At 33.7% G+C, this 25,164-nt stretch overlaps 1 protein-coding gene across 1 annotated transcript; it reads left to right on the plus strand.

Moving 5' to 3' along the window:
• The first annotated feature begins 8,354 nt into the window (after positions 1-8,354).
• On the plus strand, positions 8,355-15,049 carry LOC110103458 (protein NUCLEAR FUSION DEFECTIVE 4-like). Its single transcript, XM_020832187.2, has 3 exons — positions 8,355-9,149; positions 11,974-12,911; positions 14,281-15,049. The coding sequence occupies exons 1-3, from the start codon at positions 8,814-8,816 to the stop codon at positions 14,786-14,788; spliced, it is 1,782 nt and encodes a 593-aa protein (XP_020687846.1). The 5' UTR covers positions 8,355-8,813; the 3' UTR covers positions 14,789-15,049.
• The last annotated feature ends 10,115 nt before the right edge of the window (positions 15,050-25,164 follow it).

Consider the following 25,164-nt stretch of genomic DNA (forward strand, 5'->3'; position numbering starts at 1 on the left):
ATTAAATCATGTCCGCAATAGAAGAAGCAGGCCTCGATCTACGCTTTCAAATCCAGTAGGGTTAAAAAAAAACAAAAAAAAAGAAAAAATGATTTTGATGAAGACTAGCAAGAAAAGGACATGCAAATAAATTTTCTCTTTGCCCTTCAAAGCATAAATATTTTGTGATTATAGAAAACACAAAACTAATATGAGCTATGTAAAGCTAATATTAAAGACAAAAAAATTGTAGTATTGAAGATAGTGGTTTAGCTTCCCCAAAATGTTTGAGAAGAGAACTGTTTTTTCTTGCATTGCATGATGAATTACATGATATATATACACATTTGCATTCAAAATAGTAAAGGGGCTATAATAAGAACTAATTGAATAATTATATTTTTTTCTAATTCCTTCTTTCTATATTGTGTGAGTCAATATTGAATGTTATGAACATCTATGGAAAAAATTTTAAGAATATACTTAAAAAAAGCACATTTGGCAATATTTAGCCTACAAATAGCAATACAACGAATTTTCCCATTGGTGAGTTGTTTTATTTTAGGTTATTGAATCCACATAATATTTCAGGAAATAACTCCTAAAATTATGACCTGACACCATCGTGCAACTCTTGATGCTTTCCATTAACTATCATTCAATAATTGCTAGTGATTGATAGTATCCATCAAACATCAGTGTTAGAGGTTCATCTTATTAATTATTAAGTCTTCACATATGTTAGCAAATGACAAATGATCGTCCATCACCACTTCATACATTTCCTATCAACCATCATATGATGGTTACGAACAACTCATATCCATTACCAACATTTGATTATTATATTTACAATTGCTCAATCTCATCATTTATTAGGAGAATTACATAACTAAAAGCTCATCGTCACCAGACCTCCCTCATCATATATGAGTCATAACATAATGTATATTAATAATTAGTGTTTAACATTAGTCTTTATAGTCAATTGCTACCCTTTATATCAGGAGATGAATCAAGTTGATCATCTATCATCACTTGATAATGACTCTAACATCACAAAACTCCTACTCACCATACAAGATGTTTTCAATAGTTTTTGTCTATTATATTACATAAGTACTTTATATTATGTTGATGTGATATGCCATGGTAATCCTAAACTCACTTTAGTAGAGTTATTTCAACTAGATAATGCCTCATGTTCTTAGTCCATGCAAGTTTCACGTAAAAAATCTCATATCTTCAAAGTGATCTTTTTAAACTAATTTGTGTGAACAAGTTATTATATAATGCTAAGATGATAATCTCTCTCTGTCTCTCTCACATTTTGCAATGAATATTTTTAGTACTCAATAACAATAAATAAAACACATAATCATATTTATGAAAATAGATTAAACAAGAAAATTTATACAAATAATTTGTACATTGTTGTGTTTAATAGAAAAGTATTAATGCATTAACATTACAAAAGAAGATATCATCATAATTGTATCAAAAGCTTATGTCTAAGGTTTCGTTTGAGACAACTTTCATATTTCTTCTTAAAGTAACTTTCTTGTTCAAAAATTAAAATTTTTGTACGAAAAAGTTGCTTTAAAAGTAGTAAAAAAGTCGTCCAAACGAAGCCTAAGCTAATAAGTAAAAAAGAAGCTTTGTAGTGCCAAACCTTCTTTAAAGAAGAAAAAATAGTAGCCAAATATAAACTATGATTGTAAAATGAAAAACAAAACATTTAGGATGTAATACAGTGCCTAATATTTGATAAATTTTACTAAATACTTTTTTTAAAAAATTATTTATGGTGAGATGGATTTAATCATGCTTTCTCAAGATCAAAATAATTTTGATTGAATCAATTTTAATCGTCCATCATGTAATGTGCGGCTGTGATGAGAATAATTACACATAATTATTAGGGTTAACATTTAAGTTTTAAATTTTTTAGTGTGCCATAATTAGTTTTTTTTTTTTAATTAATCATCCTAATAATTATTGATCAAACTAACCATCATGTAATGTGCGGCTGTGATGAGAATAACTACACATAATTATTAGGGTAAAAGTTTTTTAAATTTTTTAGTGTACCATAATTAGTTTTTTTAATTAATCATCATAATAATGATTGGTCTAACTAATTATTCACAAAGACAACTAATTATTATTCATAACAGTTTGATTAATCATTTATAATTGTTGGGGTTATGAGAGATTATTAGATAGTTCCGATTTTATTTATTTTACCATGGATCAAATTATTCATAAATTCAAATTGATTTAGAGAATAGGCCCGGCCCATATTAGCTTTTTGACGAGGGCTCTCAGGCCCATCATGAATGTTGGTTATTAAGACAAGAAAGTAATCTCATGTAATGCAAGAGAGAGAGAGACAAAAATACTATTGTCATTGATAGGTAGGTCCTACTTCTACACACTTCAGATAATTTAGAACTCTGTATGTCATAATCGACCGTCATCATCACCAATAAGGTCGACGCTAACTGTCGACCTATCATCAACATCAATGCGAACGTCCAACATTTTTGTCATTGCCACTCCATCGTTGCCACCAAGGCCGATACTTATCGAAACCATCAAGGCTGAAGTCTATGATTGCTTTCCATTTTAAACAATCGCTTGTGATTGTTGTATTTATGAGAGTTTTGTCCAAAATATTTCCAAAAGTGAAATTATTATAGAAGTTGAAAATACTTAATATAATGATTTACAAAAAATTAACTTGTATGTATGCATGTATATAGTCATAATGCCTTCTAAGTTCTAACATAGAGAGATTTTTTAGGAATACATTATGGGGAGATTATTGATATGTCATCAAAAATCATCTTGATCATGCACAAATCTCAATGCATATTTGAATTGGATACTTATAAAATTAACTAAATTCAATACAATCTAAACTATAATTTGAACAATCTTATAGTCAAATTGAATGTCTCTCGACGAGAAGAACCCAACAAGGCCAATATATTGCAATATGAGTCTAAATGAGCTTAGATTGAGCACTTGAAGCGTAGCTAAAAACTTCAGGGCATTAATTGAATGATCATATAATATTCAAATATGACATGCTTATAAGCAAATTGAGTGTATCAATGAGATTAATCCAACAAGCCGAGTATTGATTAATTTAGATATTATTAAGGCACTTAAATGTTGAAGAATGGCTATTATCCAAGGAATCAATAAGGATGATCTAATGGAGTGTTTTGGATTTAGGTTATATTTACGGGACGTGACACTCCTAAAAATCTATAAATATGCCTCCACTCTTTATATGATGAAGGGAGACTAGAGCTTGGACTTTGACTTGAGATTCATGGAGCTATGGGGTTTAAAGTATCCTGGAGCGTCACCCAAGCACTACCATCGGGCTACCATCCAACCATCATCATCGAACCACCTCCCGAACATCATCATTAAACTGCCACCTGACCGTCATTATTAGACCAATATTTGACTATTGTCCAAACACCAGTCGATAATTGACATCATATATAATCCAACTATAATCCTCCAACCACTATCTTCTAATAACACTCACCTAACTACCATCGTCTAACAACGGTTCCCGAACCTCTATTGCATGAATACAAGGCACCACTCACTATCACCAGACTATAGTCCGCCAACCACAATATCCCAACTACAAGCTGTCAACCACAATTGCTTAAATAGAGGCTGTCGACCATAGCCGCACGACTATGGTCCTCCGACTCCCATTAACCAACTATGGTCCAGCAACCTCTATCATTAAACTACAGTCTACTAACCCCCATCAACCAATTATGATCCCTTGTCCACCGTCACTCGGTTACAATCCGTTAGACCACCATTATCCAACTAGAGTCCTCCAATAGTTGTCACCCAAATGCAATCCTCCGACCATCATCACCTGACTATAGTACACTAGCCTCTATCATCTAACTACTATTTGCGAACAAACGTCCCCTGAATATATTCTTTCAACCACTATCACCAAACTTAGGCTCCTTCAACAACTACGGCCCGCTAACCACCATCCACTAAATATTATCATTTAATCACTATCTCCTGACTACGATCCTCCAACTATCGTCACCCAACTACAATCCCTTCAACCATCATCACCAAATTTCTTGGTATGACCGTAGTTAAACTACAATCCTCCAACCACTGTCACCAGCTTATAGTTCTCAAACCTCCATCGTTTGACTACGGTCTATTGTCCTCCATGGCCCAATTATTGACCTACAAAAATCATCGTATAACTATAATCCTCTAAGATCACTGTTTGACTATAATCTTCCAACCATTATTATTTGGCTACTCCAACATATGTTCAAGTCATTACTTAGATTAATGTACACCATCAGCACTAGGATATATATGAAATTTCTTACTCTAATGTCTCCCCTCCTTAAAGTAATACAACCAAATATATAGTAAATGATCTTTTAAAGATAAATCTTATGCCACATGTCTTTTCTATCTTTCATCATTGAGTTCATTTTATGTAGCTTATATATAATATATTGTATCGAATCCTTTCCAAATTACACTAAAGGGAATCAATTCTAACCTATGACAAGAATTAATGGAGTTATTATTCTAGTCCATCCCCATGATTTTTCCTTTCATGAATTTTCTACATAAAAATGTTAGTATCTCTTATCATTCTTGCACTCCACTCTTATCTCTCTATGTATTTTAAATCTCCGTGCAAAACTAAGACATTAAACTATATATCTCTCTACCGTTATAAATGTTCGGGCATGCAATAGTTTGGTACCATTTGTGAAAAATAATTTTTTGTTGTTAGCGGAAACCCAATGTACAACCTTGAAAGATTGTTCATGTTAATATCTTAGGCATGATTGTTGCAAAAAAAAATCCCTTTTGCATCAACCATTTTATCATATCTGAAGGAAGCATGTCAAGATTGGAGAGTAACTTCATTTATAACATCGAATAGACAAACTTTTAAGTATGATAGTAGTCAAATAAACTCTCATAATTATCATCCATTGTTGTATAAATACAATTGAGACTGAGAGGTATCCTTGGCTGCAACCTCAAAAAAATATTGATGTTAACATGTCAAGTATGGTTGTAGCCAAGCAAGTTCTTCTAACATTTTATATGCATCCAAGGAAATCTTACGAATGACCATCTTTGATAAAGCTTCTAGAAAATATGAGAAATTTTTTAATAAGTTTTAAGTGAATCCCAAATTTTATATACAATCTCTAGTTAAACTTTTACTCCTTGGGAAACATCACAATCATGACCTCAAAAATGAAGTAACAGTCTAATACAAATCAATCTTCACATTTGATTCAGGACACATGTGGCATTCAACCCCTCCCAATCATGGTATAAGCAATCCCAGTGGGATTCAATTCAACCCCTTCCATACAGGTTAATATCATCGAGCAATGCTATAACAAATAAACTATGATAGGTTTAACATATTTGGTGGATTTCTCTTTACCACTTCCATAAATGTTAATATTATCCATCAATACTTTGACAAATAATCTCGAATAGGTCAAATTTACTTGGGGATTTCTATTGACCTTTTATATGCAAATTAATGTTATTAAGTAACACTCTAATAAATAATTTTTAATAGATTAAATATCTTTAGTGGATTTATCTCAGTCTCTTTCACACATATTAATATTATCGGGTGATGCTGTGATAAAAAATCTCGAATAGTCAAACTTCTTTGGTCAAACATCATTGATGGATTTTTTTTCAATATATTCCACTATATGTTAGGGTTTAGGGCGACAACTTAAATTAACTACATCAAAAAGACATAAAATCTATAAGAATTATTTATGACCACCTTTAATATAAATAAGAAGCTTCATTAAATTACATTATTCAGTAAAGTTTGTCTCTATTATGACAAAAATTTGATCTTACTTATATAAAGAAGAAAATAAAAGCAAGCATCCATAAAGAGCTAGTATTCTCTAGGGTAAAATTTTTCATAATATTTTATCATTGTTACAAAAAAGATTGAGATTGATTTTTTATCATTGTCTCTTCTAGCCACTTGATTGTAAACATTAATAATCATTCAAAGGTTATACAAATAAGAAGTTTTATTCTAATGCTCATACAGAACTATTGATTATACACCATATCATCATACACTTTTAAAATATTATAAGTGACTTTATGAAGTTTCCTACAATCATCAAACACTCGACATCAATTTCAAAAAGGCATCATCCTCTCTTATGAAGTATGTGGTAGTTCTTAAGAAAGATTTTCCTCGGCTACATCACATCTCAAATAATTTCAAAGATATCAAAGTCGATGTCAATCTTGAATCCCTGATATTAGAGTATAACTTCAGAGAAGAAGTACAAAAATAATCCTTGTTGGCATTGAAAATTTGGTCCGCCTAGTGAGGATAATCAACACATCTTTCAAGGGAAGATAAGAGCCTCGTCATAGGGATTCAAAGTCTTGATCACTCTCAAATTGACTCCATTCAATAAGGAAAGTCAACATGTTATTCAAAGAAAGATTAGAGCATTGTCATAAGAATTAAAAGTGTTAATCACCCCAAATCTGGTCCGTGTAATGAGGAATGTTAATACCTTTTTCAACGAAAGATCAGCGCCTTGTCATAAAAACTAATGTCCTTCAACCATTATTGTCAATCCTCATCGTCTGACCTTCATCTTAAGACCACCATCATTACACTGCCACCATTAAAGAGTCGTCACCTAACAGTCGTTGAATCGTTGTCACCTGACCCTATCAAACCATCACAAGACTATCGATGTCATTCCACGGTCACTTAATAACAATCCTCTGTAGCTTTCAATGGTCTTTAAATATTTTTCTACAAGTTTTTTTTTAATCTTTTTATAGGGAGAATTGGATTTTATGTCAAAGGACCAGGCCTTCATCGCCACCAACAATCTTTAAAGTTTTATAAAACACTTTGTCCCTCTTTTTAGAGAGGAGAATTGGAGCCTATAACATATGATTAGACATTCATCATTGTCGGCATCTTTACTCTTATCATATAGTAAGTTTTAGTTCTTCTATAGGGGATAACTAGATATCGCTTCAAAGGATTGAGATTTAAACATCGTTGATAGTATTTAAAATGTGGCTAGAACATTTTTCCCATAATTTATGGGGGATAATTTAAGCTTCCATAAAAAAAAAAATTGTTCTTTTCACCCACTCCTAAGGGAGATATTTATAGATCAAGTAAGAAGAAATTTTAAATTTTTTACCACCATCAACCAAATATGGTCTTTCTACCACATTGCCCAGCTGCGGTTCTTTAACCATTGCCATCCAACTTCGGTCCTCTAACCTCTGTTACCCCACTATAGTCCCCAACCAACATTACCCAACTTTGGTACGCCGCCCTTTGTTTCCTGACTATAGTAAGTTGGCCACCATCCACTAAATAGGGCCATTCGACCATCTTCTTCATACTACGATCCTTCAGCCGGCCATTGCCAAACTACAATCCTCCGATCATCATTGTCGACTACAACCACTTCAACCATCGTCACCCGACTATAGTCATTAGATCTCTATCTCTTGACTATGGTCCACCAACCTCTATATGTCGACTACAAACCTTTGAATATTATTGCTTGACTACGTTCCTTCGATCACCATTGTCTGATTATGATACTACAACCACTATCGCTCAAATATAATCATCCAATCATCATCAACTATTATAACCCGTTCAATCACCGTCACCCGACTATGATATATACCTTTATTATATTCATCATAAAAGCTGTCTGACATTGAAAATTAAAAAATAGTTTTTTTGCCATCAACAATCCAAATAGATAAGGTTTGTTTTATTTTAAATTTTCTTTCAAATGGATTCATTACTTAAGAAAGCATCTTCTTAAATGGGCCCAATCAAGTGCACTCGAGAGATTTTTAAAATGAATGTCTTTTTTAAATTAGCTGAGTATTAGTCACGCCGTCAAGCACCTTTTTTAGATCTATTATTATTTTGTGCGTACACCAGACAGTAGAACTGTCCGGTTAAGCACTCGGTACCGAGCGTGGGTACGAAGCAATTGGGTGACGTGGTGCATTTTCGTTGGCTTTCGAACGTCATCCAAACTCTGTACATAATAATAAATCAACTTTTTGAGAGAGGCAGCGAGTGGATATGAGGTAACAAAAAAAAAACATCTTTTTTAATGATTTTACAAGATTTTTCATCTCTGATTTTTTTTCAAAATAGTGACATAATTTTGTATGAAATTCCTAAAAATTGATTCTGCATTATCTTAATACGCAATTAACAAAAACCACGAACGGATGGCTCCTCAGACGCTCAATTCGACATTATCTGCCCTAGTTTAAGGGTGATTTAGAGATTTTAAACCTTGAAATCCCGAACAGGATAACCCTCTCCGTGCCAATCCATTTCCTTCCTTCCTTCCTCGAACACCTGTCCTCTGCATAAAAATCTGTTTTTTGGGCGAAATTTCTCCATAAAAATCTCATTTTTCTTTTGTCTCTAGTCTGATCAGTTTTTTTTTTTTATATACCTCTCCTTGCTAATAATAGTTTCGCATAAAATATCTGCAATCTGGATGAGCGAAGAACGCTTATTTGATTTGTTTCCTCTACTCAACTGCGAGCTAATGCTGGTAAGGATGGAGAAGTAGACGAACAGAACCTAAAGCCCAAACTCAGCTGGCAGAAGTTGTATATCCTGAATGAACTCCAGCAAGTTCTTACCATCACTAAAAAAAAAGTAAAAAAGAGCGATCTTTTCTGGTTTTCCTCAAATTTCCATCTTTTTCCGTATGTCTCGATTTCAATCTCGCCTCGGCTCCTTCTTCCACAACCGATGGCTGGTCTTCGTGGGCGCAATGTGGATGCAGTCAGTCGCTGGTATCGGCTACGTTTACGGAAGTCTCTCTCCTGTGATCAAACATTCGATGGGTTATAACCAGCGCCAGATCGCTACTATCGGCGTTGCCAAGGATCTCGGCGACAGCGTCGGATTTCTAGCCGGAACTCTCTGTGAGATTCTTCCTCTCTGGGCGGCGCTGCTCATCGGCTCTATCCAGAATTTCATCGGGTATGGCTGGGTCTGGCTTGTCGTCACTGGTCGGGCGCCGCCGCTTCCTCTTTGGGCGGTGAGTTTAATTTGATTTCTGCCTAATCTGGCCTTCTTGATTTGCTTTGATTCAGTGAAATTCTTTGTTTTGCGGTGATTCAGCTGGAGGTAGGGATGTGGAATACAATTACTGGAGTGAACGCATCTCCATCTTGTTTTGTTATCAATTCAAAATTTTTTGTTTTCTACTCTGTTTGTCATTCTTTGTTTCGTCTGTTTTTTTGCTAAGCACGTGTTCATTCTTGGGACATCTATTTTCTTGGGTTGACAATTCTCTGGTTTCCTTTCTATGAAAAAATTTGTGGTTTATTTTCCTTTGACTTTTACGAGTTCATCAATTTGGTGTATTAATTGTGCTTGCGTGCATGAAAAGGCCATCTCAAATTTTTTTTTTTTTTTGTATTTTTTTGAATGTTGAGCTAGAAATAGTGAAATATGTGGCTATAACTCTTGATTTTAGAGGACCAAGATTCACTTCTGACTACTGGCCATGAATCCTTTCACATTTCTCATGAACTTTCTTTGATAATTTTCAAAATAGATATGTCTGAAGTTAATGCTAATTTGTATATTTAGGTAGGAATTAAGCAATATTTAACAAAAATCCTATAAAAAATTGTTTGTTCTTCAAATCCTATTATTTTTGAGAAATATTGGTTAAATTTATGATTTCTTAAATCCCACCATGTGCAAATTAAAGGGTTTCTCCTTTAGCTAATATTAAAATTTGAAACAAATAATCAAACATATTACAAGTTGTCATGCCAAACAATTTTCAGGCTTTAATCCTTTCAAAATTTACCATACACGGATTTATAAGATTCACTAAATCTTTCTTGAATTAAATCGCCTTAGTGTCGTGTGTTGAGATTACAAATGGCCTTTATTTAGTAGATTCAAATGAGAATTTAACTCTTAGCAGGACAAAATGGAGAAAAATGATTCATTTAGCTGAACCCACATAGTGTGAGGAAAGACTTGATGATGATGTTGTTGTTGTTGTTGTTATTATTATGTGGTGTGTTGAGATGGATTGTTCTTGAATTGATCTCTTGGAAAGTTGTGCGGTTACAAGCTGGATAATTAAAGTTTTATTTTGAATTATTAGAATTCAAGAGACACTAATAATCTTTTCTAGGTTGACCATATATTTACCTCCTTGAATAAGCATTGGAGGAGTTTGAAGCTATTTTGAGCTTCTTGTCTCCTTTGCCTTCTTTGATTTGATTAAGCTTGTCTTTCTCACAAAAGCTATGTTGATTCTTGCTAAGACTCCCAATCAGTACTGACAATTGCTTGATATCTAGAAAGAAAGAATCCGGCGTGAAATCTCTGGAAATGTGTTAATCTTTTCTGATTTTTAAAAATTCAATGTCGACATATTTGTTCAGAGGGAGTGTAGGAACAAATGTAGACTGCTCAACTGAACAAAGAGTTGCATGAAACAAGCAAAATATTATAGTTTGTATATATGATAAGGTAAGATTCCTAATTTGATTCATCCATACATGATGCTTTTGTCTTACTTTTCATTGTTTCATAATAATTCTATAAATTTGATGCTGATAACATTTTGCCTTGGTGTTTTTTTTTAAAGTAAATATTCTGCTATTTTCTAAGACATTCCGGTCAAAGTCTTATCAGCATTACCACTATTTACTGTGATCAAATGTCAATGATGTTTTTGTCGGTAAAGTTTCTCAATAAATATCAATATCAAGTCAATATTTTGATATTTTTATTTTTTAATTAAATCTTTCACTATCTGTGATGCTACAAGTTATTAGTTCTTCCTATTAAATAAACCTATTCCATTGATATATGATCATTCTATTTTTACTTTATTTACAAAGTTCCTTAACCAATTGTTACTCTCCTGCAACCTCTTTTCGGCGGCATGTTATGGCTTGAGTAATTTGAGATTCAGGAACACATAATGAAACTTTAATCAACCAAAGGTATTAACTTACATGCATCTATTACCTTATTTGTTTGCCTTGTGGCAATCAACTTTATAGCTTAAATTATTGAAGATGGGGATTTTGACAGATATATCATGTAAAATTAGGATTTTGACAGATATATCATGTAACAAGTGCTAAGAGACTTACATGATAGCTTAAATTATTAAAGATCGGGAGATATCACATGGCCAATTTAGATAGCTTGATGAAATTTCTTCCTCTTGCTGCAAAATCAAGATTGATTGAACCATGTAAAATCATCTATTATGGATAATAATCCCCTGAGTCCTATTTTACCGTTAGGCGTCTGGAAGGACCTTGGTTTGATATTGCAAATTAGTATGTAAGACCAACATACAATCTACACATTTAAAAAGCTATGTTTCAAAATATGGTATGTAATAATAATGTTTTTTGAATGTGGTCTATTACAAGTATCTTAGTTGAAATTCCAAATTTGCCTTGCAGGGTTCGGCCTTTGCCTTCCTTTCAGAGGACTACATATCGTAGCTTTTGAAACATGTTCCTGATCCAACTTCTTTTTTTAGGGTGGATAAAATTGTTTTTTTTTTTTATGGGAGATGGGCAAAGACGCTTAGGATTGATAAAATTAGGGCAAAAAAGATTTTTGAGGGGGGACAAAATACCCAAAATATTTCAAAATATCCCCTCTAAATATTTAATATATTTTTTTAAAGGGTGGGCATTTACATGGGGGATCCGCCGAGGCATTCATTTCTTTATTGCCATTCTTCCAGCGTTTATTGCTTCATATGATGAATCATCTTTCATCAAGAGTTTGCTATGTTACCTCTTGCATTTAGATCTTCTATGTGTTATAATAATCGATGATCGGCTTACATGGAATTTATTGTGCAGATGTGCGCTCTAATCTTTCTTGGTAACAATGGTGAGACATACTTCAACACAGCAGCACTGGTTTCCTGCGTGCAGAATTTTCCCAAGAGCAGGGGGCCTATAGTGGGGATTCTGAAGGGCTATGCAGGTCTGAGTGGTGCAATCTTGACTCAGATATATACTATGATACAGTCACCTGATCAGTCTGCTCTCATCTTTATGGTTGCTGTTGGGCCTTCCATGGTAGTAATAGCCCTTATGTTCATTGTTAGACCAGTTGGTGGGCACAAACAAGTAAGGCCATCAGATAACTCCAGTTTTGTGTTCACTTATGGTGTCTGCTTGGTTTTAGCTGCTTACCTGATGGGTGTTCTTCTTCTTGAAGACCTTGTTGATTTGAATCATTTTGTAATCATCTTGTTCACTGTTGTGTTAGTCATTCTACTAGTAGTTCCTATCATAATTCCTTTGATATTAACCTTTGGTACTCCTGCTACTTCTCCTGATCAAGAGCATCTCTTGTCTGATCCTCAAAAAGGAGCGACAAGTCAGACGACACAATTTTCTGAGCAGAATGAGGTTATTCTAAGCGAAGTCGAGGATGAGAAGCCGAAAGAGGTAGATTTGCTCCCTGCATCAGAGAGGTTGAAGAGGATTCAGCACCTGCAAGCAAGACTATTACAGGCTGCGGCAGATGGAGCTGTTAGGGTGAAGAGAAGGAAAGGGCCGCGTAGGGGAGAGAACTTCACCTTGAGACAAGCTCTCATAAAGGCGGATTTTTGGCTCTTATTTGTGTCTCTTTTGCTGGGATCTGGCTCAGGATTGACGGTTATCGATAATTTAGGGCAGATGAGCCAATCTTTGGGCTACGATGAAACCCACATTTTTGTATCAATGACTAGTATTTGGAACTTTCTTGGTCGCGTTGGTGGTGGCTATTTCTCTGAGGTCATTGTGAGGTATGATCAGTGCTCACAATTAGTTCTTCATATAATTTTTAGTTTATTTTATCATTTTTAAGTTATTGTTCAACAGAACATAGTACTTGTTTTAGGTTAATTGAAATGAATGGCAATGAATGCAAGAGGCTTGCGCCTGAATTATCTTTGATTTGGATTCATACAACCCTTTCATAGGCCTAAACTGCTTGCTAGATTTTGAAGAATCTAACAGTAATCAAGTTGTCCACTTTGTGGACGTTTCCATGCATATGCTGGTCATCACAATTGCTCCCTTGCACATATTTCAACCCAATTTTCATATTTCAAAGTACCCAAATATTTAGAAGATAAAATTTGAATTTGAGATCATTCAAACTTCATTTTCAGCAAATTTATAGTCGAGATAGTGCAATTTGAAGAGAAGAACTCAACAATACTAATAACCATTAGATCTGAATCCAAATGGATCTAAACCAATAAGCATAATTGAAAACTTCTTAAGTCATTTAAGGGGTCAAGTTGCATGCTTTTAGTTGAAACAAGCATCTCAATGAGGCAAATATGTAAGTCAGTCACACAACCGTGACCATTGATGCTCATCCTCTGACGATCACCACCATTCATCCTCTGATGACAGTAAGTCGCACAACTATTGACACTCACTTTTGTTCGTTCTCCAACACCGGTGTCTATCACTGATGCCAACATCCATTATCATTTTCCATTTGCCCTCGGACATTACTGCTCTCCAAAATTCCCCTCATCATTGCCGAGGCAACCCCTACATTTCAAATCTTGTAATTTTGCCGCCTCCGGTTTTGAAGAGAGGTGGATCATTGTAATATTCTATTACTATGTTGAACCTTTCCAAATGGATTAGGCCTTGTAGTTTTTCTTTTTGAAGTTTTCTAATTGATCTTTCTATCTCATGTGTGCTATATGCTATTTCTATTTATTTATGAGATTTTCATGCAAAGATAAGATGATGAATCATCTGTCCATGGTCATAAATATTCTAGTTTGCAATGTCCTGTCCCAGCTATTTTGGATCATATTAGGCTTCTCATTTTCCATTCATTTTTACTAAGTTCTTCAATAGTCTGTAATTCTATTCTTCTAAAACTTATATTTTTACCTTAATTTTCTTTTATCCTTGGTTCCCTTATAGAAAGATCTTCAATTTATGTTTGCGTTATGCTTTTTTAACAATTCTCCACTGTTTTCTATCAATGACAAGCTACAAAATACTTTGTTTCAGTAATCTCTTATTCCCTCCCTCTCCCTATTTCTCACTGTTGGTCTCTATCAATCAAACGTTGCATATTACAACAAATTCATGCGTGCTTTTTTGTTTTATATCTTCCTTATCCCTCTACTTGTTGGCCAGTGATTACGCATATCCAAGGCCAATAGCTCTCGCAGTGGCTCAAGCTGTAATGGTTGTAGGCCACTTTTTCATCGGCATGGGTTGGCCTGGAGCAATGTACATTGGAACTCTTCTGATAGGACTTGGTTATGGAGGCCACTGGGCTATCGTCCCTGCCGCGGCCTCGGAGCTTTTCGGTGTAAAAAATTTTGGAGCTTTGTATAATTTCCTCACAGTAGCAAATCCTGCTGGATCTTTAATATTCTCAGGCCTTATTGCCAGCAGCATATATGACTATGAAGCACAGAAGCAAAACCAAAACCACCATGTCCTCACATCAGTCACTGAAGAACTCCATTACAGAAGAAGACTGAAAGAACAAGTTCTTCTATGTGAAGGGGCTATTTGCTTCTTCCTTTCCTCCATGATCATGTCAGGACTCTGCATTATTGCAGTAATCTTGAGTTTGGTTCTTGTTTATAGGACCAAGATTGTCTATGCAAATCTTTATGGCAAAACTCAAACTTGAGTTTGCTTCTTGATTGAATATTTCCATTTATGATCTTGAAAGTTGAAGCCAATGATGAATGATTCATGAACATTAAGAAATGAAGCCATTGGTGGAGGCTCATCAGTTTGTTAAGAAGTTTGTGTGTGTTTTTTTTTTTTTGTATTTTCTTGTATCTGATCATGAGAAGTGTTCATTTTTCTTCTCATGTTTGGTATAGATAAACTTGTTTGCATCTCATTAAAACATAAGGGTTTGTTTGAATTTGTTTGATTGAGGCTATGCATATGGAGAAATTATTCTGTGCGGTTACCGGACGGTTCAGAGAGGAATCAAGATGTGCTATGTCACCCGATAAACAGTCAATGATGAATGATTCATGAACATTAAGAAATGAAGTCATTGGTGGAGGCTCATCAGTTTGTTAATATGATTGTGTGTGTGTTTTTTTTTTCGTGTATCTGAACATGAGAATGATTCATTTTTCTTCTCATGTTTGTTATAGATAAACTTGTTTGCATTTCAAAACATAAAGGTTTGTTTGAATTTAATTGTTTGATGCTCTGTATATGGAGAAATTATTCTGTGCGGTTATCGAACGGTTCAAAGGCGAATCAGGATGCGATGTCACCCGATAAACAATCAATGATGAATGATTCTATGAATTTTAAGAAATGAAACCATTTGTGGAGGCTCGTCAGTTTGTTAAGTTGTTTGTGTTTTTTTTTTTTTTTCTTTGTATCTTTTATCATGGGAAGTATTCATTTTTCTTCTCATGTTTGCTATAGATAAATTTGTTTGCATTTCATTAAAAAATAAAGATTTGTTTGAATTTGTTTGTTTGAGGCTCTGTATATAGAGAAATTATTCTTTGTGGTTACCGGACGGTTTAAAGGTGAATCAAGATGTGCTATGTCACCCGATAAACAATCAATGATGAATGATTCATGAACATTAAGAAATGAAGCCATTGGTGGAGGCTCGTCAGTTTGTTAAGATGATTATGTGTGTGTGTTTTCATGTATCTGATCATGAGAAGGATTCATTTTTCTTCTCATGTTTGTTATAGATAAACTTGTTTGCATTTCATTAAAACATAAATGTTTGTTTGAATTTGTTTGTTTGAGGCTCTGTATATGGAGAAATTATTCTGTGCGGTTACCGGACGGTTCAGAGGCGAATCAGGATGCGATATGTCACCCGATAAACAACCAATGATGAATGATTCATGAATATTAAGAAATGAAGCCATTTTTGGAGGCTCATCAATTTGTTAAGCTGTTTGTGTGTGTGTGATTTTTTGTTTTTGTTTTTTTTTTCCTGGTCATGAGAAGTATTCATTTTTCTTCTCATGTTTGATATCGATAAACTTGTTTGCATTTCATTAAAACATAAATGTTTGTTTGAATTTGTTTGTTTGAGGCTCTGTATATGGAGAAAATTATTCTGTGCGATTACTGGACAGTTCAGAGGCGAATCAGGATGCGATATGTTACCCGATAAACAACCAATGATGAATGATTCATGAATATTAAGAAATGAAGCCATTTGTGGAGGCTCATTAGTATGTTAAGCTGTTTGTTTTTTGTTTTTTGTTTTTTGTTTTTTGTTTTTGTTTGTGTGTTTTTTTTTATGCTCTATATATGGAGAAAATTATTATATGCGGTTACTGGACAGTTCAAAGGCGAATCAGGATGCGATATATCACCCGATAAACAACCAATGATGAAAGATTCATGAATTTTAAGAAATGAAGCCATTTGTGGCGACTCATCAGTTTGTTAAGCTATTTGTGTTTTTTTTTTCCTTGTATCTGGTCATGAGAAGTATTCATTTTTCTTCTCATATTTGCTATAGATAAACTTGTTTGCATTTCATTAAAACATATAAAAGTTTGTTTGAGGCTCTGTATATGGAGAAATTATTCTGTGCGGTCATCAGATAATTCAGAGGTGAATTAGGATGCGCCATTTTATCCAGTATATAACAGTACATAGTAATTTTGTGTATCTTGTTTCGTCTATGAACGTCGTCTGATGATCGCACAGAATAATCTCTTCTATATATGAGGAGGCCATCTTTGTCTGTAAGCAGATTCCTTCTTAGTCCTATTAGATGAATGAGTTGCTTTCAATAGTACATACTTTTCTTTCTCATTTGTCCTTAGGGGATCAAGCTATGACAAGTGTAAAAATGTATACGTCTCTTGAATTATTTAGGAGCTTATGAGCCACATATATCTTTTCATGTGTGATATTTTGATCCTATTTTTTCAAAACCTTTGGTGCTCATAGGACTAACATCTTATTACTATAATTATAGTGTCTCATTACATATAGCTAAATTTATTTATATTTGTATTTAAAATATTTTTTCTTTAGTGATTAAGACAATATTTTATGAAAAATATCTTTTTTATGTGATTAAGAAAATATTATTATTATTATCATTAAAATGTTTAAATTTTATTTCGATATTCTTTTGATTGAGTTTAGAAAATAATAAATAAAATGAATCGTAAAATATGTGACTCGTATTTTCAATTGTAATATTTTATCTTCATGCCAAATATATAAATAGATTAAATAAATATTAGTTTTCGGTTTGATTGAAGTAGCGAACAAGATTGTGTGTATAAGTGAGAGAAAATGAAGATCGGTGTTAGGTCATTTTCACAATTTATAAGAAAAAAAACTCATTAAAAGGTACTATTAGTTATTGCAACTTGCACCAAACATGAAATGTTGGTGATGATGATGAGTTGTTATAGATTACTCCAATTATTTTAACATGATATAATTAGGGAAGAACTAGTGTCCTTTTTTAGGGTAGATAAACATATTACATAAATAAATTAAATATTAAAAAAATACATAATTCAAAATAAAGACCTTCATTTCATTATAATCTATGAACATAACTATGATGACAAGTTTTTCTTTTAGATAATAATGTATAACAATTTTATTGAGAATCAAGTCAAGACATTTTTTTCTCAATATAAGATATCAGACAATCATTGAGCTCATTGAGAAGAGTTAAATTTCGAAGTACCCTACAAACAAAAATGGCATACAATCAATCACTTTTTTAAGAAATGGAAGCCTCATTAAAGCTCGAAGCAAGATCAAAGCATTTTAGTAATTACATGCTACTCTCTGTCAAGCTCCTCGTTTTGCTTACATAGGCGTCGACCATTGGTGAGGAAAGTGAGAGAGAAAGGTGCAGCGATCAACCATCAGTATATATATGGTCACATCAAACCACACGCAAAAGAGAAAAAATGGTGAACAAAGGAACACGCGCGTTGACACGATGCGTCACTTAAAGATCAAACGACCTCCTATTGCCAAATAGTCTACGTTGTTTCAATATAGATACCGAGTTCACCTAAATGGGGACTCCTCGTAGGCAAATCAGACGAGACTGATCCAAAGGGATGACCGACACCTGAAATTGAGCGCAATGTTGCCCAAATGACGTCCAATTGCAGAAGGGATTTTGACATTGCTTTTGGAACTTCGTCGACACCTAAAACCCGCTATTAATTTGTTCATTTGGCATCAACCGACGAAACGGCACCAATCCCGAGATGATGACACGCAACTAAAGAAAATTAGTGCGCGATGTCGCTCACCATGGCATCTGAAACATCATCAATACTCAAAAGTGACAATCTATTTGAGCAATTAAGCTCGCACGAGAAGATCGACAAGCATCTCAAGGCAACCCATGCAAAACGAGGAAAATGTCAAGTGATGTTGCCCAAACGATATCTGATCCTAAAACGGACTTCACTGATGCGTTCGAAACGTCACCAATACTAAAAAAATTACTGTCAATTTGGTCAATAAAAGGCGCACAAAGAAATCTATGCAGGTCCCGAGGTAACGACGTGCAAATCGAGAAAATGGATGTGCGACATTGCCTAAACGATGTCCGATAGCAAAACAGACTTCATCGTTGCATTCAGAACGGCGCAAATACTCAAGAATCAATGTAAATTTGGCCAATGAAATGTACACGAGGAAATTTGCACAGGTCTCAAGGCAACAAAGTGCAAATCAAAAAAATGGACGTGCGACATTGCCCAAACGATATTTGATAGCAAAATGAATTTCTCCAATGTATTCGGAATGCCGTTAATATCCAAAATATGCTATAAATTTGACCAATGAAAATCACGCGTGTAAATCAAACAAGAGTTTCAAGTCGATTGCATAGGAAAATGCACCTGAATTAACGCATTGTCGTCGTTTCAAATGGATAAATAACAAATCATTAACATTATTATCAATTTTAAAAAAAAAAATCAAAGTCAAATGCATGTTCAAATCGAACTAAATGCAAATCACCTCGTATCCGCCAAAATTCTGCAATAAAATCCTCTCTAAATTCCAGAAATCTCGCCGGCGGAATCCTCGGAAGTTGTTTTGCGTCGCTTCCTTCGCCTACAACGTCGTCGTCGTCGTTTGCTTGCATCAATATGAGAAGGTAAGTAACTCCTTCAGCTCTTCGTTGTTTTCACGTTAAAGCCTCGGAGAGATTTAAAGCTGGTATTCTTCAGCCCACGTGGGCAACAGCCCGTCAAGAGCCTCTAAGCCCACTTCTGGCCCACTGAGGCCCTCACCCAGCCCACAATTTCACCCCAACTCAAAGGCCCACTATCGTCATTACCGTAAACCAAAAGCCTAAAAATCCCATTATTTTCAAACAGCCTTCACTTTTTAACTTTTTATTTATTACCTCTAACATTAGCGGTGATTGTTACTGTTAATTAATGTAGCAGTCTCATTAGCTGGTGATATTAATTACTCATGTTATTATCATTAATTATATTTATATATATATGTTAAAAAAAAAGAGAGAGAAGAACAAAAAGGAGAGAAGAGGAAGAAGGGTTAAAAATGTATATTTAAATACGTGTAAGAAAAAGAAGGGAGAGGAAAAGAAGTTTTGTCATCATTGTCATCATCATTGCCACACCATCACGTGCATGTATAATTTTTAAACCCTCAAACCCCACATTCGACGCTTATGGTGAGCTGGCGGACCACCCTATGCGCTCATGTTGCACGGTGGGAGGGAACATGGTGCGACACTCGCAATGAGACTGGTAAACCTCGAAGCGCTCATATAGCGTAATGAGAATGAAATTAAGTACCTTTAAGCGCTCTCAAAACATAGCGGGGGAAAGAGAATTGCACATTTTTAAATGAATTCCCCGAAGACCCTTAAGCGCTCAAGTAGCATGGCAAGAATTGAAGAAATGTTGTCGCGGTGTCATCCAACACCTACATGAAGCACTTACGTAACATTGAGGGGAAGGCTATGTCTCTTGAATTTCCCCCAAACATGGGAAACGCTTAGAGGTTGCTGAATTTTTCAGTGAAATAAGAGTTGGACTTGATTTAAACATTAAATGAATAACAGAGGACCTAAAAAAGACTTGAACAACAGAGAACTTGAACTTGACTTGAACAACACAGAATTTAAAATGAACGATGAACTAAAAATTAAATGAATGTGCACATAATTTGAAATTAAGTGAACTACAAATGATTTAAGCATTCGACACTTAAAAAGGAGTCAGATTGAACTTGAACTTAATTCATATAACGAGATTTTGGACCTTAAACTGATGAGATTGCAATAAAGCCAAAATATAAAGACCTAAAATGACAAGTTTTAGACACTTAAATGAATGTCAACAAGCAATGACAACAATGGTTAAATTGTGAATGCCGCAACCTTCTTGCGACCAATACTAGATGTCAAGCAAAGACATATAATAATTCCCACAAGCATTAGAAGAGATGCATGCAAATGTAGCAATTTGCCAATCAGTATAATGAAGCTTCTTACAAGCACACATAGTGCAGTGTATGATGAATGCTATAATGTCCCTTCAAATGTCGACAATTAATTAGCAAGTGAAATCTACCACTCTTTACCAATGCTAGAGGTGTTCGTATCAATCCTACGGATGATTACGATGAATATGTTAATTCATCAGAAGAGTTCATGATGAATATACAAAACTTGTAATGCCCATGTAGTGAGCCCATAAGTCTATGTGGAGAAGTTTGAAAGCATCAACGAAAAGCGTTATTAGTGAATGTGATGGGTTATTAGTGAATGTGATGGGTTACTTGTAAAGAAGAGAGTAACTCACTAAAAGAATATGCTTGGGCAAATTGTAGTGGATGCAGCTCGTTCATAGTCAATAACAATGAACATGTTTGGATAGATTGGTGTTAAATGCAGCTCGGCTAGTAGGCAACATAAGCTTACAAACGAATGCATGAATTTGTACACAAGCAAGGATAGAAGAGCATGGTAAATGCAAGTGGTCGCTAATAGTTTTGGAACATTTGTCACACGCACAATAACATGCATACGAGCTACTATAAACATAGGAAGAAATGCAACAAATGTAAACTCCTACGAGCCGCTATAGAAGACCCGTCATGCACTCAACATGTCATATACGGGCAAATACAAGAGGGATACAATAAATATGAGCTATCGTAGAAGACCCATCATACACCCGCATGGGTCCCGACGAGTGTGTTATGGGTAATATGTGATGTCTGATGATGTTGGGAAGGTTAAATAATAAACTTAAGTTCATACCCGATTCTCCTACGTGAGTAGATAGGATTCGACACGGCTAGAACCATTAAACAAAGGTACAATCACGACGTCGACTGAGACATTTATTTTATACGTTTATATTAGGCCTTCAAGGCCTATAATAATAATAATTCACTAACAAATGTGTAAAACCTATGAAAAATCTGATCCTCTATCAGCAAGTAAACATAGTCCACAAGGCTCAATCAACAACATAAAAATGTTCATAAATTATCCCAATGATAGCCTTGTTGAACATAAATCTCAATCGAAGGTATTAATTCTAAATATTTTGAATATCAACCAAATGACCGTGAAACTCAAAACTCCAAGAAAGTACCTAAATGTATATATTTAAAATTGAAATCAATCAACAAATGCTTAAAGGAAAATCCATCCACCTTTCACAATAATTTATCGATGTTGACAAATTTAAAAATTACTTTACCTTACAAAAAGTTAATATATGGTCGAGAATATCATTAGGATTCATTCTCAAATAGCATTTTTGCCAGCAAGGACGTGACACATGTCCTCTAAATTGTGATTGTGCTGCTAAATTGTTATGTAGGTAATTGGTTATGATCGGGGCCCTCTGAACTGGTGGTTTGCAACCAAATGGCACCACTAAATTATGGTAATGGCCAAAGCTCGTATGCTCCCCAATGAAACTACATCCTTGAAATATGAATCAATAGGGCACAATACCCTATGTTAGTTAAGGTGGATTCAAATTTATTCACTTAGATAAAATAAGCACCCCCCCCTGGAAAAAAGCCCCCCCCCCCCCCCCAAGGTTTATGAGGTTCCCTTCAACGATGTAACCCAAGGCTGCTGACAAGGATCCTCCCATTACGTTGGGTAGAATACCTCCTATGACTAAGTAAAATAGGGACCACGATGGCCCAAGATGACAGAATCATGGGATCATAATCGGGTTCATCATCACTTCCCTCATCATCCACTTTAATTAAAAGATGGTAAAAATTTTTAATTTTAAATATCAAACTCTCAAATACCTAAATCAATGCTGCTACTATATGTCAGATAATGTGTATCTCTACGTATCTGTTTGACGACTAGCATTAATTGAAAGTTCTCTCTCGTGATTGGGAGGGGTAATTAACTATAGGGACTTGTGCCTATAGAAAATCAAAACTCAGATCATAAAGTCCTCGCAAGGGTTATTGACATCCGAGAAAGAAGGAGAGAGGGAGAGATAGATTAATGTTGAAGAAGAAAAAAAGAAGAATGTGGAGTGGGATAAGATGCAGTAACACATGATGAACCTTAGGAGTTTTCTTAATTTTGCCAAATGAATTTGATATTTTGAAAATGCGGGGCAAATTCTCAAAAACACTTAAGATGTTAAAGAAAACTAATTTCCAAGGTGGACAATTATCCACTCTAAGCTAAACCTAGGTCAAACACTAAACATAATGCATATATTGATACATGGCCCTTATATGATTTAACAACACATAAATTTTAATCAAATATTCGTCAAGCTTATTTAAGAAAGATAGAGGTAGACCTAAAAGATTTGGTTAGAAAAATTAGAAATGACCTTTCTTTATTATATTTAGATGAGAATTTGACCATAAACATGACACAATGGAGAAAAAAGATTGATGTAGCCGACCTCACATGGTGGATAAAAACTTGTTTTTGTTGTTGTTATTGTTGTATTCGTCAAGCTTACTTCAAAACTCTTGAATCTTTAAGCACAACTCAAATCAGATCTAAAAATTTTTAGATCCAATTTAACTAAAAATTTAAACTAAATATATCTACATTTTCTCTTATAAGGGAGGAAAAGTTAGGTCATTGTCCTTTGATGATATTATGAGAGTTGGTGTGGGCACCATTGGCACATAAATGAAAAAAATTGAACATTATTTCCCTCATTCATTTACTTTCATAAATATAATATTTCATTATACAGGAGTTATATCCACTTGTTCATTAATATTCTTATTTCAATTTTATTTTACCTTATGCATATTAAATTTTTATTTATATTACCATAGGTATTAGTATATATATATATATTAGATTCAAAATGCTGAACAAATAACTAAATGAATTGATCAAAATTTAAATTTATCATTAATGAAACTTTGGACTTATAAATGAACAAATCAAGCCAACTATTACATTATTCAGATTCAGTCATTTATTTTCTTACCAAATTCAAAACAAAATTGAGCTTAATTTTCTTATTGAATTTTAAAAAATAAATAAAGCTCCAAGTCAACCGAACTAATTATACATTTATTTCTATTAATTTAAAAATATAATCTAATTACTAAATATAATTAAATTTATAATAAATAAAGATTAATATACTTTATTTGATGCTATTGAATTCATCTAGAGAAATGTAAATAAAAATTTAAATTTAAATTTAAATAGAAAGACAGCATATGATAGAGTCCCATGAGAAGCACTCTGGAGAGCTCTACAAAACAAAAAGAGTTAACAATGCTTAAGGATGTGTATGCATGAGCTGTTACTTATGTTCACACACAAGATGATTTGATCAAACATTCTCCAATTAGATTATATCAATAATCAACTTTAAGCTAATATCTTTTGCTTTAGTCATTGATGTTCTTACTAGACATTTACAAGAGGATGTAACTTGATGTATGCTTTTTGTTGATAATATTCTTCTTGTAGATAGAACTAGAGAGGGAGACGAGGGAAAACTTGAATTATGGAGGTCAACCTTATAGATTGTAAGTTTTTGTTTGAGTACATCTGAAATCAAATATATAAATTGTAATTTTAATAATAATAGATATAGTAAAGGGATTGTGCCTTTGGACAACCAAGTTATTAATAAGAGTACATATTTTAGGTATCTTGGGTCTATTTTTCAAAGAGATGGTGAAACAGATGGGGATACTATTAGTAGAATTCAAGTTAGATGGTTGAAATGAAGAAATACATCAGAACAATCATGTTATAGAAAAGTACCCCTAAAACTTAAGGGAAAATTTTATAAGATATTGGTGAGACTTGCAATATTTTATGGCGTAAAATATTGGCCATTAAAAAAGAAGCATAAAATTAAATGTAATAGAGATGAGAATACTCATGTTGATTAGTGGCTTCACTTCTAGAGACAAAAAGTAAAACTATGTATGTGAAAATGTTGGAGTAGCTCCAATGATTGATAAAATTAGAGAGTTGTCTTACATGATTTGAATGCATAAAACATCAACCTTCCAATGATCCAATTAGGAGAGTAAATGCATTTAAATTGGTCAATGTTATAGAGATAGACCTGAAAAGACTTTTTATTAAATTTAAATGAAAATTTAACTCTCACAATGACTGGAGAAAAAAAAGAATCATGCAATATTAATATTAAATAAATCATCATGAGCTTTTGTCATATTTTTAATGAACTATTTGTTGAACAACAAATTAAAATATTCACAAACATAAACAAACATCAAACATGCAAGTCCATATTCAATCTTATTCATTTATATGAATAGTTTTAAACATTTTGCTCAAACTAGTTCAAATAAGTAAATTTATAAACAAACATGCAAGCTTTATGCTTCATTTGGAACAGTTTTTTTAATGTTTTTTAAAATAACTTTTTTAAAAAAAAAAAATTGAAATAAATATTTTGTACTAAAAAATTATTTTAAAAAAAGTAATGCAAAGCTATCCAAACCATCACAGGACAATAATCCTCCATGGTGCCTTCTGTTCACAGTGGAACAAGAAAATAGAAGATCCAG

Source organism: Dendrobium catenatum, unplaced genomic scaffold, assembly GCF_001605985.2.
Source record: "Dendrobium catenatum unplaced genomic scaffold, ASM160598v2 fragScaff_scaffold_1456, whole genome shotgun sequence".
In the NCBI taxonomy this organism is placed as follows: domain Eukaryota; kingdom Viridiplantae; phylum Streptophyta; class Magnoliopsida; order Asparagales; family Orchidaceae; genus Dendrobium; species Dendrobium catenatum.